Genomic DNA, 21,144 nt, shown 5'->3' on the forward strand with positions numbered 1-21,144 from the left:
ACAAGACCTTGTTTTTTGATATGTGCATGGATCCACATGTGTATGCATATAACAGAAGTACAGTTGTTTTCATATACAAAAGTAACGTTTGTGCTAATGTATGTAATACTAAAGTATGTAAACCAATGTAATAACTTTAATCAATTTCAATCTGTTTACATTATATTATTATTATTATTATTAGCATCATCATCACTTCAAGTGCAATTAAAACAAACAAGGCAATATCAAAACTGTCATGAAAGGAAAACCGTTTATTCATGTTTGAAATTACACATAACTACCACAAGGAAGACTTTTCAGTCCAGGGTGTAGTCTGGTTAGAAAGAAACACGAAACATCTTTAATACATTAGAACCACTGTCACAAATAAATTTTGTATGACTTTTTTTTTTTTTATCAGTTTCAGAATCACATACGATACAAAAAAAAAAAAAAAAAAGAAAAAAAAAAAAAAGAAAGAAAGTCGGAACCCTGTCACACAGGGTTTGAAATGTACAATTCTGAATACTGAAACCTCTATGCATTACAGGTTTTCTTTTTTTTTAATCATGGGTTTTTATTTATTAATTTTTTATTTCTTTTTTGCATGAATTAGTAACAAGATGAGCAACATTCAAAATGTTCTTCAGTATTTACAACAGTTTTACTGTTTGGTGTTAATTTTATGATCGTATTTCCCCCTCCCTGTTCCGTCCCCCGAGATCCAGCACAAAATTCCCCTCCAACAGCCACTGTACTCTCCATACTCTCAGTGTTATTTGTATTATTAATATTATGGTTATTTTTTTTCTTTTTTTCGTTTAAAAGTTGCAACAAAGCAACTTAGTTTTCTTAGAAGGTTAAAATATACATTAGATTACATAAAGAGCGAGAGACAGAGAGAGCAAATTTCTTACAAGATGGAACCAATCCAAACTAACAAAAGTAAAAAAGTATTTTTAAAAAGACAAAAAAAAAAAAAAAAAAAGAATGACAGAAAGTAATAGACAAAAAGCGGTGGTGGTGATTTTGTTGAGAGGTAGTCAGTGAGAGCACTATAAGCTAAAGAAATGTTTTAAATCTATTGGTTTTCTATGAGTTTCAATGAGGTAATAAAGCTGAGCATTTATTTGTGAGATGTATAAATACTCTCAAGCTATGTCATATACAAGAATGTTTTTGAATGAAAAATTGCCAGAAAAGCATCCAACAAGATGACCCATATTTCCTTTTTAAGTCTTCTACACTTTCTTCAATAATTGTAGTGAACTGAATATTGATAACGTTTTGTGTTTTTAAAAAAAGACATAAATTGCCAGGCATTTAAAAATCACCCCCCAAAATGGAGTGGATTGCCTTTTGTAGGTGGACTTGTTAAGGTCATTGCTAGGTGTGACATTAATACAAAATAAAAAATAAAAAATCAGAAATGAATTCCCCAAGCTGCCTTCTATAGCATTTAGCCCTGTTAAATGCATCGGTTAGCATCATATGAATATACCTTTGTAAGTATCAGTTGTATTCCTGCACTAAAGCTTCGCCGACAGTCGGTTAGAACAATGGAGAGGGGTTATGACCAGTAATTAAAACAAATAACAGTTTGAGCTTGTACACTTTAAATGATAAAAGAAACATATTGGTTTAATATGATTGGAGAGATCGTTAGTAAAAACTGCAGTGGACTGATGTTACGGCTAAGAAATGTCCAGCTTCCAAAACACTGTGGAAAAGCACTGTGGATGATTCCATTAGGATGTTTCTGGATTAGCTGTGAGAGTTTATTCTGTGTCTCTGATTGGTCAGTCTGTGGTTTTGTAGTTCTGTGATTGGTTATCCACAGCTTGAGAAGGGGCCGTGTCAATGAGGAGATCAGTTCGAGGTATCAGAGTGCACACTACCAGGGCCTTCTGTAGGGGAGATCACAGAGGATGGAGTCGTAGCATCCTGCCATCCCCCATTACCCTAAAAACAGGAAAAAGAACTGCTATTAATATTGTTGGGGGTGACGAAAAATGAATAAAACCATTGAAATGCCAACTGCAGTAATGAAATATTTTAAATAACACAAATATACTTTATGTAATTAATCTCACTGCCTCAGTGCCTCTGCTGCTGACCTTTGCTGATCCAATTTAACCATACTAATAAGCAAAAATTGCTTTAGATAAACAGCATGTTTGTGTTTATTTTTTGTTTTTGTTTTTTTTGCTCAAGTAAGAGTGTTGAACATTCTCCTACTGTGTCATTTCACTTTTGGTGTGAAAGGTCCTTTACTTTTGCCAAAATCAGAACAAGTATACCCATCCCACGTGGGAAAAAGTAACGCAAAAGTAACGTAACACATTACTTTACATAAAAAGTAAACTAACCCAAAGTTACTTGCGTTAGGAAATTATACTGGTTATACTGGTTTCGCCACACAACTAATTTTACAGTGAAAGAACATTTATATTTATATATATATATATATATATATGTGTGTGTGTGTGTAAATAAAAATTAAAAATATATATGCCATTTTGTAAATAATCGAATATAAATACAGTAAAAAAAGATATATGTATTTATATGTACTACGAGACATCCCATAAATCATGTGCAATTTGCTATGTAAAAGAATATAAATTTCCAGTATTCATATATTCACAGAAGCATGTGTGATGAGAAGTGTGGGTGTGTTTGTTTGTCTGCTTGCAGTGAAGTGTGTGTCCTAATCCTGGTTTGTACGTGCGAAGCATGCATACATATGCATACTAATATATTAAGAAATTAATAAGAGAGAGTGTCTCCTCTGATCTACTGTCTGACATGCCGACGGCCATCTTGCCACGTTAAACCCACATTGGTTTCTCCCTCTCTCTCGGTCCCTGCTTCCCTCGCTCTCAGAAAACAAATTCGCATAAATGTTGTGGCCAATGGGAACGATTGCTGAAATCAATGTCTAATCAGATTTCAGCGGTGGGCCGACAGCTTGTCGCTCCATATTTTGATGTCAGTCAAGGGGAGGGAGGGGGGGAGCTCGAAGGATGCTGAGTGGAAGTGACGGTGCAGGCCTTTCCTCCACCCTGCTCGCCTGAGTGCTTCTGATTCAATCGCTCGGCTCTCATCGGAGACTAGCCTTTGCTGGATAGTTTCCCTCCAAAATAACGCTTAAATCCCCCCATCTAATTCTACCTCTCTTTCTCCATATCACCACAACAGAGAGTAAAGGTAAGCCATAGCTCCCAACTGGTAGGTCACGACCTGAAAATCTGTAGCAGATAAGTTACGAAAGGGTTGTGGGCCGCAGAAAAAAAAAAACCAAAATATTGTGCTTTTATCATGGGTTTTGGTGAATATTTTTAAATGTTTGGTATCAAAGGCAATGCATCAGAACAAATGCTACAGTATTTAATTTGTAATTATTTTGTAAAAGCGTGTAAAATTAAGCAGATGCTAACCTGAGGAAATGCCCTCATTCTCAAAAATCACAAACAAAACTATGAAAGGAAAAAGAAAATGTGAGATTACAAATTTGCAATAAGGATAAACTGGCCAAGTAAAACCTAATAAATTGTCAAATAAACATGGTGAGTAATTGGCTTAATATAATCAAATAAAGTATATTAACAATAAGCACAGTGAATCATTGGCTTAATATAATAAACATAATAAATGATAATGGTAACATGGTAAATGTGCCTTAATATAATATAGAAAATTATGAAACAATAATAAACATGGTGAATCATTGGCTTAAGGTAATAAATTATAATGAATTGTAATAATGTTAATGAACATGGTGAATCATTGACTTAATATAAATCAGTTATAATAACTTAATAATAATAATAACATGAATATGGTGAATAATCAATACTTATTTTGTTATAATTATTTAGTTGTTTAATACAATGTTCGTTTGGTGGAGTTCAAAACAATCTGGATGCTGAAGAAAAACTGTTGAGAACTACTGCGTATTTTGCTAATGAGGTGTTTGGTTATCAAAACAATCTGTCTGTGTTTCTATAAAAATCATGGGGAGATGTGTGTGCTTGTGCATGTGTCTGTGTGTGTGTATACGGGGAACTGTTCAGTGGCGGAATTAGGATTTTGCTGATTTAGAGTTCCTGGAACTGGTCAATAAATAGATTGTGCTGGTCTCCTCCAGCCACAATGTCTGGACTGATGCTGAAACGCGACCGTTATAAGGAAGCCTGCTGTACTCTGATGACATGGATCACTCGCATTCAGCCTGACACACACACACACACACACTTGTTGTAATGATAGAGTGACTTAAGCAGTGGACCAGAGTGAGAGAGTGTGAAAGTGTGGCGTTTGAGTCTGCGAGAGGCTGACACTTCATCTGCACAGCTACAGGCCAAAGAGGCCTCCGAACACACACACACACACACACACACTGACACACAGCCGTCTCAGCATTAGCCACAGATACACTGCCACGTTTGGGCCTCACTGCTGTGAAAAATCAGGCATACGTTTTGACTTATGACATTTATCGTTGTGTGCTTTGCTAGAGTTAATTCATGCAAATGGAGCTCTAACAGTCATCAGAAAATACACATATGACAGCTATGCTCTATTAATTACCTCACTGCAAATTATTCCTCCATCTGATTGCATCTGTTTCCCAATAGAAAGTGATTTGTTTTGCTTTTGGAAAGCTCATCTATCTTTTTTGATAATGTACAAGTACCATTTGGACCGATAAATAAGCTGTTTTGTATTATGAATAAATAATAATCTTTAAGACACGTTTTACTGGCTCATTTGATAATATTACAAAGCCAGAAAAAGTTTTGTAAGTTCCTATTTTATCAGCTCAGCAGCCACAGAGGATTGTCAGTCAGCAGGGTTTTTTTTTTTTAGATTAAGGCTAACACATCTAAGTTTATATATTTACGAACAGATATAACATCTAAACCTGTGTTTAGCTCAAGGAAGATAAATGTCTGTATTTCACTCTTCTCTCTCTCTCATCAAATAAATGAGTCTTTACTCTGATGGTTTCAGATTACGCAGTGCATGGTGGGGAAAAAAAAAGCATCATATCAAACCTCATCAAGGAAGATAAAATTCATGCCTGCAGAAGGCTGCAGGCAATCATACTTTCATATTTCATCACGTTGATAAGGATATTGCAAATTCTTTGAAGCATTGCAAAACAGGCAAACAGAGGCAAGACGTGCTAGTAAAAGCCTTTTCATCTTACCACGTTATAGGTTACTGTAATAGGAACTGTTTACACAGGCAACAAACTGACTTAATATATTTCTGAATCTCATTTTCCTCACACCACTCCCAAATACTTCAGCCGCTTGAGCTTTTACTGAGCAAAGCATTTATTCCCGCTTTTAAAATGGCCATATTTTCCGCTTTATGCATATTATGGGATAGATACTCCTGTCATCCTCTGAATCATCACTCTGTTTGTTGTGGAGTTTGGATTTATGGTGGTTTCTTGCTGTCTGATCCTTCTAATTTATGTTATAATAACTATATGTAGTGCACGTTACAAGTTTAACAACAGCATTTCTTAGTAAATGCCAAGCTTAAGATTTTGTTGTTTATGTCTTTCAATCCATAGCACATTATTATGTTTAAAAAACAAACTATAGCAAATTCTTAACAAAAGTAAACTATAGCAAAATCGTGTTATTTTTTGAAGATTTATTCAGCAAGGGAGCATTAAATTGAACAAAAGTGACAGTTAAGAGTTTTATAAATAGAAATAACAGCATTTACATTGTTACAAAAACATACATTTTACAACTTATACATTTTTATAGTGACTGAGACAGTACTTACATTCAAGCCATGTGGACTATACATCGGATTCCCCCCCAGGGCATCATTGTATCCTGCCGTCTGACTGATAACATGGCGCAGGGTATCCACCTGCAGAGCACACAACAGGAAGTCAAGCTTGTCAACATTCTGTTTCAGGAATGCATGCAAACATCAACACAGTGATGTATGGTTAAAACAGACAAAGGCAATGGTGTTTAAACAAAAATTTGATGGCTTTGTTGTTTACTAAATGAATCATACTAATGGAATATGCAGATAAATGGGATACATATGTGGTTTAATGCAACATTTAGGACAACATATGAGTTTCCCTTCTCTATTGCTGTCTGGCTATGATTACTTTATTTCCAAGCCTGAAACATAATAACACAGAAAGAAGGAAAGCAATCATTTCGATTTGGAATTTACTACAAAACACAAGAGTATTCGCACATGACAACAGTTGGAGGAGAATACGGTACGTGACAACACATTAACAGAGCGTGAGCAAATATCGAGAATCTGATAAATCTTCAATACACATTAACTTCTCTATTTCTCTCTCCTTCAAATGGTGTCTTTTAACATGAGAATGAAATGAGCTTATGTGAACATGGAAAAATGGGGATAATCACAATGAACAGGGGACAGAAAAGGATATAGAGGTTTGGAGGAAAGAACAGTACCATACAACCAATACCAACCCAAGAGCTCAAGTCAGAGCCAAATGCATTCACAACATCAACTACAATATGGGGTCTGTTCCAGGATCAATATACTAGCATACTGCTGTAAATAATGAGTTTCTATTCAGGAGGACCTCTTATGGGCTCTGATATGGTAATTTGGTTGGGGGTCTAGACTGGAAATGTGAAGGATCCGTCCATGTCCAGACTACTTATTAATCTTCCATGACTATAACGAGACTAATTGTTAAGGGGGTTGATCAAATCTGTATCACTGTCTATATGTTGAGGGGGAGGGGGTTGAGTTTTTAATGTGGATGGTAGGCTAGCTGACAGGTCTGCTCTGGTTCACAGCCCCAGTTCCTGTGCGTAGCGCCTACCTGTGACTGCACATTGGCTCCGACTTGTGCCCCTTGGTAAGAATCCCCATTCAGATTCTGCATGCTCATGAACATGTCCCCCGAGTTTGGGAGGTTAAAAGAACCTGACGAACCTAGAAAGGAAAGATGTAAGGAGCTGAATAACGAGAGGATGAGAAAGAGAAAGAGAGGCTATCACAGACTCACACATACACACAATGTGTACAAGGACATACGCGCACCACACACCACGCTAGGAAGTGATGCTCAGAAAGCAAGCAACAAAGGAAAGCAAAAGAAACAAGGGAGAAATGAAAGGATAGGGATGGTGATGGCGGCTAGTTTGCAATACATCTCTACAAAGGCACATGGGGGGTCACCAAAAATGCCAAAATGGGGTGGGGGGGGGTCACAAAAAGGACAGAGATGGAATATGGAATTGGAAGTCTAAGTTTTCCACGGGGGTTCACACCTACTCCTACTCTAGTGGGCTAGTTCATACGGGGGATTATATGCCAATGACAAGAAGGACAATAAGAAGCTTATGGAAAAGGCCAGTACCAGTGAACATGTTGGTTAATAGAGTGTTTTTGTTCTCTGCAGAGTCCAGCTGAAATTCTTCATCTTTCATCTGGAATCCTGGGTGCAAGAAAAAGGGGACCCCTTAAAAATTGCTTACCCACAACTCCTCAGGGTCTATGCTATGTCCATATCACAGTCAAATATTCTGCTTATTATGTCTGAAGAGAATACGTTTAAGAAACACTGCATCATTCTGCTAATCAAATATTGATTATTATTCCATACTATACATTTCTTTAAGAGTGTAACATGCTCCGAGCAAGATATTTCTATAAAGTCACAACAGGGGCAACACTGTCACATTTATGGATAAGAAGGGAGTACAGTGGGTGAGGATTATCTCTTCTATACCAACCAACACCACCACCCTCCCACCCTTCAATACTTCAAACATATTCAGCATGTGCAACCCGCTCACACAGTTTCTGCTTGACTTTACTCGTCTCGTTCAGCATGTATAGTCTCAGAGGCAGGCGAGTGAGGCTTATCCCCCAGGCTGGGACCTCTCACTGTCACAGCAGCCAACCAGCGTGCCAGAGGGAGCAGAGGTTCAGAAGGGACCAAGCTGAGATAGGGTACAGCTGGTTGGTTTTTGGGGGCTCGTCCGGGATTGGTGTAAGCTTACCAGAGTTAGGTGTGGTGGGTGAGTTGGTCTGACTATTCTGGACGGCGGCAGCTGCTGCGTGCGCGGCAGTCACGGCTGTCTTAGCGGCGTACAGGTTGGCCTCCTCCTGGAACTTGCCAATGTTTTTTTTGTAGCGGATCCTCTTGTTGCCGAACCAGTTGGATACCTGAGGGAAAGATGGAAAGCAAAAAAAGAGGGGGAAAAATAGGAGGGGGCGTCAGACGTCAATGCAGACGAGGTACTGTGCACTGAGCAGAGTGATTGTTTCAAGATGTCATGTTTGGGTCCATCAAGTCCACAGTCCCCAGCCTCCCACAGTAATATCCGCTGGGCATGCAGACTAATTAAGCGATTATCAGACAGGGCTTGTGCGTTATTGCGGATGGAGGCGTGACATGCTCTCTGTTTGTCTCTAGACAAAACCAACACACATGGGGCTGCTCATCTTGTGGCAAAATTAGGATCAGTGTTGTGCTGTGGGATCAGGTAGCTAATGCCAAACTTTCCTTGTAAGGCTAGCTGAGATCTTGCTAAAAATGGTTTGTTCTTGTCCTTGACCCCATATAATAAATAAAAATATTCTCAATAATTGTTTTAACATAAATCTTTCTTTTGTTTTTACTTTTACTAGCTTTCTTTAAAGGTAACTTGGAAACATTTGTTGCCTTGATTTCAAAGGCACGGCTTTTATGCATCTTAATAACACTAATGTTCTTTTCTTTTGCATAAAACCACTTTTGTGCTCTTGCCTGAAGACAAATAATAGACATGATAATAACCACAACTCACATAGTACACCTAAAAGCAGCCACACCGCCTCAACCCAATACATTAATAATTACAATAATGCTAATTCTACTAAAAACAGCAGCCAGAAAACAATATGATCTGGGTCACATGGGGGGTGGTAGATGTGCAAATGCTAGCACTGCATAATTGTGGAATAATAAAGAGATTAAGGGTTGTTTCTTAATAGCCCTATAAATTACGGTGGCCTGTCGCCGTGGCGATCTCTCCTGCCGTATTCCAGCTCTGGCTGGACTGGAGGACCAGAGAGCCTCAGCCCCTTAATGATGCTTTATTTAATTTCCACCTCTCTGCTTCCATTTTAATATCTCCAGCAGCCCGAGCCACACTATGCTACAGCGGCTGAATTTACATGACATCAGATCATTTCTACCCCCACCATGCCTCTGCGCTTCTAAATCTTTAATATCTAGGCAATTAAAATTAATGACCATTCAGCTGAAGCCACCACCGTTGGCAGGCTTTTGCCTTAACATCAATTGTTTGATGGGTTTACCTAGAGGTTAAACTAACAAGCAAGGTTTAATTGGAAGCAATGAAAGCACTAGCCGTCATCCTTTTTACTTAACCTGCTTATGAAGCAGTTTAAGGCCATGGAAAAAAGGCACGAAGAGTCTCCTTAAACTTTTCCTTTAGCTGTTCCTAACCCTAACATTTCATATTTTAACAAAACAACACATAACTCATTTAAATGGTTGTTCTCTCTTTTGCTGTATTTTTTGCCTTTAGATGAGTCAATAACAAATAAGGGTGTCCGAGAGGTTTAAAATAGGAATTTATTTAAAAAATCTAGTACAAGAACTCTCAAATGTAATCTTTGTATTCATACTGGTTTCATACATTAAAATGTTTTATTTCACTTGACAAAAAATGTTTAAATACTAATATTTTGCCTCACTGCATATTTGGTCTTGATATTTATGTGAGGACACCCTAGACTAGAGATGCAGTAGACTTCTATGCCTGGAACCCGATACCTGGTTTATTTGCTTTAAACCAATGGAGAGGAAAGCCTGTGTGGGTGTAGTAAATAATTCACCACTACTCCCTCCCCAAGCTTGGGTCAATACACCACTAGTGTCACTGAAATGGGATGGATGATCTTACCCAGGTCTCAATACCTCCCGATTTATACTGCTTCTCTTGCTGAGAGTGGAGCTTAAATGGAGACTCAGACTTCTGGCTTCATCATACACACACACACACACACACACACACACACACACACACACACACACACACACACACACACACACACACACACACACACACACAAGCACGCACAAGCACACACGCACAGACACACACACAATTCCTGTCATTGGCGGTTGCAGTGGCCAGGGCTGCTGATATTATCAATAATGAAGCGGTCTGCCTCAGGTTAATGTGTTAACTATTAATGCAGAGCTCTGCTACATGTATAATGAGCTGAAATATTGATAAGTGTCGTTCGTTTGAACCACAGGAAGATCGAAGCGGAAGAACAGCACTTAATTGGGTGATGGGCATCACACTTTGTGCTTGTTCATTTGCAGGGTGCATGTTATCCCCTCTAGACTCAGTGCCTAAAATCATAGTTGTTATGAAAACTCTTTAAAAACAAAAAGCATCATGTGACCCAGTATGCCATGGTGCTCAATTAGAAGGCAGAACATCACACATGCACACAGATCGTGCCCAGATAATGAGGTTGATTCTGTGCACTGAGTGAAGTGGTGCCTGATAAAGGCGACTAAATTTCATCAACAATACCATTAACGCCACACATCACTTCTAATCAGCATATGTTTTAGATACAAGGAAAAAGGCAAAGCAGGCAGTCTCTGGGATGTACATGTTCTAGAATTTGTAAAAAAAAAAAAATTACTACCTTAGAAATGTTTGTGTATATATATATATATATATATATATATATATATATATATATATATATATATATATATATATATATTATATATATATATATATTTTTTTTTTTTAAAACACACCGCAACATTTTTACCTATTTTTTTTTTTATTAAAAATATAATCTTTAACACTAAAATTGAAAAACAAAATCCTCCAGCATATTATTCATTTAATGAAATATATTTCCAAATATATATAAAAAAGTTCCTGAACATATGGAGAACACACTTATTAAATACGATGTGGGGTAAATGTCTATCACAGAAATGTCAAAATATACAATGACAAGACATAACACAATCAAAAGGGACACATACTTTTAGAAGTTTGACAATCGAGTGAAATTCTCTAGGGAAGAGTGAAGGGGGAGTATATATATATATTTATATTACATAAATACTGTCTGATATTTAGTTTGATTACTGAGCACTCCAAATACAGTCCCATTCGACACTTATTCAGTGTGCAGACTTTTTGTCACTAAGTTCAGAAAAAGGTAGACTTTTGGGGAACAGAGTGCTGAGTATATCTAAACATGTTCTAAGGTATTAGTGAACACACATAAAGGGGTGACAGAATAAAGGAAAAATCAACAATAAAGTAAAACAAATGGCACAAAAAAAGTGGAGCAGGAGAAGTCATGACATACCTGTGCCACTGTGATGGTGGTTCCCACCCCCTGAAGGCAAAAAAGAATGGCTTTTACAGGATCTGACTCTGAACAACCCTCCATAAGCCCCTCCCCACAGAGAAAAAATAAACATTTATTACATCACAGAGTATGCAAATATGCTCTAAGACCAATAGGTTAACAGTACACATTTTCCTTGACCACCTCTGTGACAATTTGAAAAAAGGAAAAGAGTTTTGTCTGTGGGGAGATGGGTGTGGGTGGGTACTCTTGCCTTCAGGTGGATTCTGAATTTCGCTATTAGAGTGGGAAAACACTATACTCTTAATTGCTTTGCGAAAATGAATCACACTGTGCGACTAAAAGTTTTATCCCTCTTCTTTCTCTCCTACACACATACACTCGCATGCACACACATTTACTCTAAAACACAATGACTGACACAGATCACCACAAACTGTGGCATCCATCCACAACAGGGTACACGCTGTGTCTTCAGGCCCTGCATGAGACTCAGCTCAGTGGAAGTATCAGACTGATGTGTTAGAGCAAACAGGTATGCATGCTAGACAGTGACGAGAGAAAAGAAGAGGACAATGAGAGAGAGTACGCTGAAGAGCCTTTCTGGTGTGATCAATCTTGGCCCTGTCCCAAATGGCACCCATAGCCCTCGCGATCCTCCTCCGAGTCCATACTTTGCCGCATGGGCTGCTGGGTAACATTCAAGGATGCATAGCTGCTGCAAAGTGGGTGCATGGGTAGGTTTAGAAACCTAAAATGACAAACTGGACACCATACGAGCAAAGGTCAAGTGACCATAGGTCCACATTAAGTGCACCATTTGAGACAGGGCCTTTGTTTGCCTCATCTGACCTAGCCTTGCCAATTAGCTGCTGTTAACCTAGATTATGGTACTACCCTGCTGCCAAAAACAGCTTAAAATAGCCTAAGATGGTTTGATGGTCTCAAAGCCTGTCAAGCTGTTCTGTTGGCTGATTTTAGAGGGGTCTTGGGAACTTTTCAGCTGGTCAGGCTAGGAGACCAACTGGCCAACCATGTAAAGCAGCTGAGCACCACCTTAGCCAGGATGGGAGACCAGCTAGACCAGGGGTTTTCAACCCTGCTCCTGGAGACTAACTTTCCTTCAGAGTTTAGCTCCAACATTGAGCAACTTTGAGCAAAATTTCTATAGACACTGCAGCGTTCATTTGATGTCACACTCTGTAGCATTAAAAAAAAAAAAAAAAACACAATTCAACATATTATACATCCAAAATGTAAACAATATGCAGTCTACTCCACTTTACTGCAACTCTTCAATCCTGCAGATTTAAAGTTTGCGTTCTTTTAAATGAGTTACGAGTTCAGTCTTCTATCGGTCACACATCTTCACGTGATACGAATTCGCAGAGCAGAATTCACCAAACTTGAATTTTGGAAAGCATTTCCTGTCTCCTGCATTAGTACTGTATGTGTATAAACAGAAGTCAATGGAACGAAAAGTGTAGTGTGACCGCCCCTTAAATCAAACACATGAACCATCGAATCAAGGTCTTCAGGATCAATTGAAAATTTGAGGCATATGTGTTGGAGCAGGTTGGAACTAAACTCTATGGGTCTCCAAGAGCAGGGTTTAAGATCCCTGTGCTAGACCAGCCAAAAACAAGCTTAGCCAGGTTGAAGGACCAACTAAGACCAACTAACAAAATAGCTTAGACTGTTTTAAAAGGTTTTTTTTTTTTTTTTTTTTTTACAGGGATGGCATTGGATTTACCTAATTAAACCCTGGGCATGGTGACTTTAAGTCTTCAGGCTTTGATCTGTCATTATTCATTCTTTCCAGACTATCCAACAAAAATGGGGCATGTGCTACATGGATGGGTGGTGTGGTCTCACCTGGGATACTGTTATGCTGCACTTCTTAGCCAGCTCCTCTTTGGCCTCTTCACTGGGGTACGGGTTACTAAGATGTGAGTAAAAATACTCGTTCAGGATCTCGGTCGCCTGCTTGCTGAAGTTCCGCCGTTTCCGTCTGCCGTTGGACAAGCGGGGGGAAAACAAGTGGAGGAAGGCAATTAGAGAAACTCAAAATAAAACCATGTGTGATGGCCAAACTCATAATGAACTGCTGGCAGGAAATGAAGTCAGGAAGGCTATTATCGCAATACATATGTAGACACACAAATGGAGAGTTGTTACGTTATCGGTTGAGCTCTAAGCGAAGCGTGAAATGTTCAGTGTTTAGAGCAGCGAGCTTTCCCTCTCTCTTTCTCCCTCTCTTGTGCTTTCTTTCACTCTGATGGGGGCGTTTAGAGTTGCTCAAGCATTCCCAGTCAGAGCTGTATCTTGGGACATTAGGGAAATCAGGCCATGGCCAGCTGAACACTGTTCCTCAAGTACAGGGGCAGGGCCTGATGGAGTTGCACTTACCGCCACTCACTGCGACCCACCCCGCCACAGTTAAGCGCTGGCTTCTTTCTCTCGCCTTGTTTAATGCCTTTCACACGAGTGGCCGGCCAAATGATTGTGCTTCCGCTTCACTTGAGCGTTCTCCTCGAGACCTCATCCGTTCTTTTCTCGTGTTCACTGCATCATTTCTCTCCCCTCTATGCCTCTCCAGATCTCCTCTACCAACTGTTTGTGATTACAGTAATCTAGACCACCTGCCGATGACCTCCTACCCACCAAATGCAAATGACTTCATTTCCACTCTATAAAACTCTTAACTGCTTTCAGGTGCTTAGTATGACTGTGTTTAGTGGATGGCCTCTAGGCTCTACAACCCTTGTCTTGGCAGTACCACATCTTAACCGCTAATGGTTGAATAATGTTGAATATGTTATTGTGCTTGACTGATAACAGGTGCCTGAACCCTGTTTGCACAGATTATAGGTCAAATAAAAACTATTCCTACTTCAAGTAACAATGGCACCTTAACACTTACGTTAAAGGAGAACTCCGGTCAATTTTAACATTGAGCTCATTTTTTTGTACATTTGGAGTGCTGTCAATACAGAGAACAACGACAAAAATCGGTGTTGCCTACACCGAGTTATTCTATTTTTAAAATTTGCACCCTGTTGACTTCAATAGGGCAAGTAGTAAGCCTGCTTTTTAGCCTCTTAACATCCTTTAAGTGTCATTACAAGTGCACAGAAAATGTGAGTGATTCCTTCCGAGTGAACACGGGTGGATCTGACTGCAGTAGATGTTAGAGATATTAATAAAAACGAAGTTAATTCAGCCAGCGCTCATACCTTTGTTTACATCCTGTTTTCGGTGGAAGGCCATAGTAATCGATTGTCGAGTTCACGCGCATAGGTTTAGTTACCAATGATCACGCGCGTGAACTCGACAATCGATTACTATGGCCTTCCACCGAAAACAGGATGTAAACAAAGGTATGAGCGCTGGCTGAATTAACTTCGTTTTTATTAATATCTCTAACATCTACTGCAGTCAGATCCACCCGTGTTCACTCGGAAGGAATCACTCACATTTTCTGTGCACTTGTAATGACACTTAAAGGATGTTAAGAGGCTAAAAAGCAGGCTTACTACTTGCCCTATTGAAGTCAACAGGGTGCAAATTTTAAAAATAGAATAACTCGGTGTAGGCAACACCGATTTTTGTCGTTGTTCTCTGTATTGACAGCACTCCAAATGTACAAAAAAATTAGCTCAATGTTAAAATTGACCGGAGTTCTCCTTTAAGTTGTACTTAAGAATGTCTGAATTATGTAAATAAAACATTAAAGTGGCATCTGCAGACAAATGATGCTAGAGATCTTTTTCAGAGCTAACTTCACCTTCTAAGCCATTACTGTAAAATAACTGATCCAAAGTTCCTCTTAATGGAATTATGAATCTTCTATCCTCATTTTGAACAACTTTTTGAACAAATAGCTATTTTTCTTTAAAATAAATATCACTTGGTTTGATATTTTGTTATATAATGAAATTCAAATTTTAAGTGTGCTTGAAGGTGCAGTCACATTAGTGAAATTTTTATTAAATTTCACAGGCAAATATGGTCCATTGTCTACAGTGTAGCGATGAATGAAGCACCACTAACACAGAAGTCTCTTCAAGACTATGGGCAAAATTTGATTGGGGAACTTTTTTTGCCCGCACATGAAATGTCCAATTGCACAGGTTTCCTATTAATATGACTGACTTGACCTCTAAAATTTCACTAAATAATGATAAATGTGACCACACCCTAAATACATTTGGGCCATCATATTTGATGGTTAACTTGAAATCATATTCTCTCATCATCACTTTCTTGTATATAGCACAAGATGGATTCTTTCAGATACAACCGAGAATCATTTGTAATTACATGTCCTATAATGTAGACAAATCACACATACGGATACTAACCTGGCATCGAGGAAGCGGGACCTCAAGATCATGACGGCCTCACAGGTGCTCTGTTTAAGCTGCATTTGGATGGAGCTGAATTTACGATGGATGATGCTGACCATGCGCTCGATCTCTTTGGGCGAGATGGGTCGTGTGCGAGACTGCTCCCTCAACAGGTTCATGACGTGGGTGGTGAACTCATTACATGCCTGTGGAGAAAGACATTTTTGATCTGAGGACACAGAGGGAGTAGGTGTAAAATGCATTACGCAAAACTAAATTACTCTGAAGTCTTTAGGACATCCTACTGAGACTAAATGTAATAAATAATTTCTGAATATACAATTCTGTCATTATTTTCTCACCTAACATCCCAAAAAACATCCTAGAGATTGACACTCTTTTTAAAATCATTATATTCTCTCAGCACAGTGACAGAAATGCTCTTTGACGTTATTCGGCAGAAGAAGCACATCAGTTCAACTGCATTCGTTTGAAGCTCTCTGGAGCAGCAATCAGCAATTTTTGAAGCAAGTTCAAAGCTGACGCTCTTGAAAGCACGGAAAAAACACCATCCATACTGTTTGTAGTGCTGCTGAGGACTTGAACGGCTTAATAGGTGAAGTCATCTATGAATGCAAATGCCGATTTGCAATTTGGCACTTGCCCAGCGCCGTAGAAATTAAACAGCTTTTCGTTAAAGCAGTGGTTCATACATGATTAATTAGAATAACTAATTTAGGTAGTGCACACTTTAGCTCATTACTCGGAGTAAAATTTGTTAAGTATTTACATTTAGATTATTAAAATGGGGAACACCCCTAACAAAGATGCATTTACTCTGGGTGAAAGGGTTGAGCAACCTTATTCACATGCTCCCTTTTTAAACGCTTGCAAGTTAATCAGACTAATTGAGCCCATTGGCCGGCTAAGCCATCAACTAAACAACTTCCATTTCATATTAAGAGGATTGTTATTTACAAATAAAAGTGTTCTCTCAACCATTCTTAATTGATTTCTGTTAAACGTACGACAGTAGCAGGGTCAATGACAAAGAAAGAGTAACCACGGTAAAGAAAAGGAAAAACCTAACACAAGTTCTTAGAAATATACTATTCATGTTGGTTTTACTGTATATGGTTTGAAACAAAAGCTTGAATTTAATTAATGAAAATGTTATGGGCTGTAACTATCAAGTGAAACGCAATAAGATACATGAATATTCTTACATAAATACATGGGTGTACAATAGGGTTGTCACAATACCAAAATTCCAGTAGTCGGTACTAATACCATTACAATTTTACGGTTCTCGGTACCAATTTCGGTACCACAGCAAAATCTGTTGGAACTATTTAACTATTTATTTAACTATTTGAAAAAAAAAAAAAAAATTCAATGAGTTTATTATTTATGATGGTAATCATTATAAGTAAATAATACATATAACCATTTGAAGGCCACATGCTGTTAGGGTTATATTTCTGTCAATTTATTCAAGTTAAACCAAACTTTGATTTTGACAGGTTGCCGTGAAGATCTTTAAGTTTCTGTGGGTGTATGATATGATGATAGTTTTTTCTCACATTAAACGGTAAAATGCTCATGAAGTGAATCAGACCCAGAGCGGCTCTGGAGATGAAGTTAGTTCATGCATTCATGTCCTCATATAGTGAGGTGGAAGAGGCTGATAACACAGCGAACGTCACGCGTGCTTCAGTGTGTGTCTGTGTTGAAACCATGCGTCTGCGACATTCACACAGAGATGCGCAGAACATCCAGGATTCATATTTAAATAGTCTTTTTGTGGTCAGTTAGTCTGCGCTTAGATAAACACGAAAACGACTGAAAGCAGCAACGCCTGTCAGCGGGTACCGAATATATCGGTATTTACTTCACTGTAAAGCTGCTTTGAAACAATCTGTATTGTAAAAAGCGCTATATAAATGAAGGTGACATGACTTGACTACTGGTACTACAGAAATGCTGGTATGTCATGTTTTTAAAATTTCAGTACCAACTTGGTACCGGCACTTTTGACAACCCTATGTGATTCATAATATAAAAGAAAGGATAGATCTGGGCAAAATGAGCATCATGTCATTGACCCAGGGACAATAGACTATTTATACAGCTATTACTTAAATTTTTCTAGACATCTCTTCAAAACACCCAGCATGTTAACTATATCGTATCTCAAAAAAAAAAAAAAAAAAGATTGAAAGGCCATCGTTCAACTTGCCCTTGATTATGAGGAAAATAACTAAAGCGCTGAATCAAAAATTAATGTCAGCTCCATTAAAGAATCAATACATGACCTCAATGAAGCAGCCAGTCCTGCATAGCGACACTCTCAAATGCACTATGCAATCAGAGGCTGCTCTCCACAATGTAACTAAAAGCGTCTGCTCAATATTTATAAGAGGATGTCTAGACTACCGTTGTTCAGGGGTCAGGTAAGTTGAAGATGTCCTAATGCCTGAATACCACCATAAATCACATCTGCTCTCAGTTGTAATCATGATAGACAGGACTGTAAAATGCAAAATGCTTGCTCAGGTTTAGACCTCTGACACCTTCAGTTCAGATGAAGGCCTCTAGGTCTCCCTTTAAACCTGTCATTAAGCTTCAGGTGAAATCATCTATTCAGACAGAACAGCAAGCTGGGATTATTCACACTCATAGGATCAATGCAAATGTGCGAATGCAGATAAAAAGTTATTTTGTATTATTCTTTGTATATACAATCAGATTGGGCTTCGTAAAACCTAAGATAGGTGTTTTCAGAAGGCTGGAAAAGGTTTTAGGCTTTAGTTATATGTACATTATTTCTCTCTTTTTTTTTTTTTTGGAGCAACTTATAGAGAAGTCATACAGGAGCTTCAGAAAGAAAATATACATTGCAAGCTGATAATGCCTTATTGGACTATAGGGTGTACTGACATTCACCTGTTCATATTTCTCCAGCTCGGTGTGGTAGATCTGTCTGATCTGGGAGAGTTTGGCCCTGTAGTCAGAGTGCTCAATGGAGTTGTCAGTGGGACTGCCGGCCGCTGCCGCCGCCGCTGCCGCCGCCGCCGATCCTCCGCCCTTCTCCGGTCCTGACACACCCTCTGCCAGAAGCATGTTGTCAAGACGCATCAGCTGTGGATCGGGTGGGTCCTCTTCCTGAGCCCCGCGGATACTTAGACCTGATAAACAAAAACAAGGGACTGGTCAGTGACATGACGAGGTAGAAGTGAGACCACAATGGCTTTTTTTTTTATATTCTTAAATCAATTTATCATAAAGAGGTATGACTTTCTTTCTTCTGTGGAATACAAAATACTAGATTTGAAAATGTTTTTGTTCATCGATTTAAAGTCAGTTGGGCCCAAAACACCATTGGACCCTATTGACATAGGCCATAGAGGTTTGGAACAACAAATGATGAGTTTTTGCATTTTTGTCTGAACTATCCCCTTAAGCACATGATCACTATAACCATTTTTTGTAAAGGAATGCAATGGATACTACACTGTCACATGACGCAACACGTTCTTGGTGCTCTTGAAAAAGCAAAGATAATGTAAAGACATATACTGCCTCGCTTGTGCCTGTCTGCTGCCCTCATGAGCTGTGAATGATGAAAGAGTGAATTAATTATTGACGAATGATTGAATTTCATATAGGCGTTAATCATTGACGCACTATCACACGGGTTGTGAGCTCTGCAATCAAGCCTCTGTCTGGCAGCAAATACCACTATCTGTCACAACAGGCGAAAATAACTCCAGACTGTATTAGAGAAAAAATACGTCGTCCATTCCGACCCATCGCTATGCTTGAGTTAAAGTGAGACGGATCAGGGTGCTGGGGGTGTATTGAGAGAGTGCTGAAAAGGCCCGTAGGTACGAATTTGTTTTTCCTCTGTTTTGCAGTGCTGCCTTCTCGAATTTTCACAGCACACTGCACACACGGTGTGTGTACTCACAGCCATACATGACAGGGACACTCACCGACTGACACACACTCAACAGCGTGATGGCACCTCTCCACGCTGAGGCGATGCTAAACAGAAAGGCACGCATGTACTTGTGTCTCAGCGCGCTCGCCTACTGGTCCGAAATCACGGGTACGGCGTAATAATGAGCAGAAAGTGTTCTCATAAGTGCCGTTATATTTTGTTGTTAACAAACTGTTTTATTATACAACCCCGGTTCTGCTCTCCACAGAGGCAAGGCTGCTTGAAATGTATGTAAATTTGCATAGCAATCGATATGAGGGTGAAAGATAGCTCATTGTGTTTGCCTGATATTCATAATGAACCTCAGAGCAGTAAAGAGCCATTAAGATTGATTACAAACTTCCTCATCATGCTTGCCTCTCTCTGTGTGTTTGCATAATGAATTCCATTCATATGGGAGAATAATGAAGCAGAAAAAGTTCTTTTTGTGAAAGATTGTAATCAAACGATTTGATCTTAACATGTATTTGTAATGGTGCCTTTAAGAAGAAGAATATGAAGAAGAATATGAAGAAGGCTGCGGCCTTCAGTCTTTGTTATTAGGAAAACATCCCGAATTCTGCTTTCATAGTAGTAGTGATGTTAACCAGAAGGAACAACGCTCTTTGTATCTAGAGCTGACAGGATCACGGTTCTCTGACATTTTATTTTACCTTTTTTTAATAAGGAACTATGGGAATGCAAAATGTCCATCGATACACGCTTCAGAGTAAAAGATATTTCAGTCGATCCTAATTAGCTTTCATTAAACACATATGAATGTGCACCTGTACTGGCATGACATGCATTCCGCAGTTTAAAAAGCCAGACTTTAAAAAAAATAATACAACAAAATTAGCCATTAAACCTGAATAAAAATGAGTTGAAATTAACATACTATTAGTCAGGGGGTGAAAAATCAGCATAAATGTAGGACTAAGACGAGAATGTGTATGCTGTGGTTGGTCTGGGTATTTTGGACGGTTTAACTAGTGGGTGATTTGGGGGTTCTGAGAGGTTCTGAGAGTTTCTGAGAGCTTCATTACAGGCTTCATTAAGATACTGTGAGATGCTGAATCCTAAATGAGGAGATTACGGAGTTTATTATTGCACTGTGGAAGCCTGGCAACCAGCTAAGCCTCTCTCTCTCTCTCTCTCTCTCTCTCTCTCTCTCTCTCTCTCTCTCTCTCTCTCACACACACACACACACACACACACACACACCCAACCAGGCATTCTTGATGGCCAAACCGTTTAAAGCTATTCAGATATTTATTTTACATTTGGGTAGTTTACAAATAAAAGAACAGTATAGTGAGGGGGGAAAAAACTACCCAGTTTATTTACTGTATGTCGTTTGAATACATACAGTACATACACACTAATGTAATTGACTAAAGGTCCATACATTGGCAACGC

At 38.8% G+C, this 21,144-nt stretch overlaps 1 protein-coding gene across 5 annotated transcripts in view; it reads right to left on the reverse strand.

Annotated features, from left to right (window-relative positions):
* Nucleotides 1-235: 235 nt before the first annotated feature.
* The window catches only part of pbx3b (pre-B-cell leukemia homeobox 3b), an 87,515-nt gene continuing 66,606 nt past the window's right edge, over nucleotides 236-21,144 (reverse strand). The window contains exons 3-11 of one of the 5 annotated variants that reach the window (XM_079896693.1): nucleotides 18,690-18,931; nucleotides 15,759-15,949; nucleotides 13,270-13,405; nucleotides 11,392-11,421; nucleotides 8,028-8,193; nucleotides 7,382-7,459; nucleotides 6,842-6,954; nucleotides 5,794-5,883; nucleotides 236-1,944 (exon numbers count right to left, since the gene is read on the reverse strand). In XM_079896693.1, the coding sequence (XP_079752819.1) occupies nucleotides 1,852-1,944; nucleotides 5,794-5,883; nucleotides 6,842-6,954; nucleotides 7,382-7,459; nucleotides 8,028-8,193; nucleotides 11,392-11,421; nucleotides 13,270-13,405; nucleotides 15,759-15,949; nucleotides 18,690-18,931 (1,139 nt within the window). In that variant the 3' untranslated portion in view covers nucleotides 236-1,851. The remainder of the gene's footprint in view (nucleotides 1,945-5,793; nucleotides 5,884-6,841; nucleotides 6,955-7,381; nucleotides 7,460-8,027; nucleotides 8,194-11,391; nucleotides 11,422-13,269; nucleotides 13,406-15,758; nucleotides 15,950-18,689; nucleotides 18,932-21,144) is intronic. The other 4 variants (XM_079896695.1, XM_079896694.1, XM_079896696.1 and 1 more) reach the window with 4 other exon arrangements.

The sequence above is a fragment of the Squalius cephalus genome (genome assembly GCF_949319135.1).
Source record: "Squalius cephalus genome assembly, chromosome: 16".
Classification (NCBI taxonomy): domain Eukaryota; kingdom Metazoa; phylum Chordata; class Actinopteri; order Cypriniformes; family Leuciscidae; genus Squalius; species Squalius cephalus.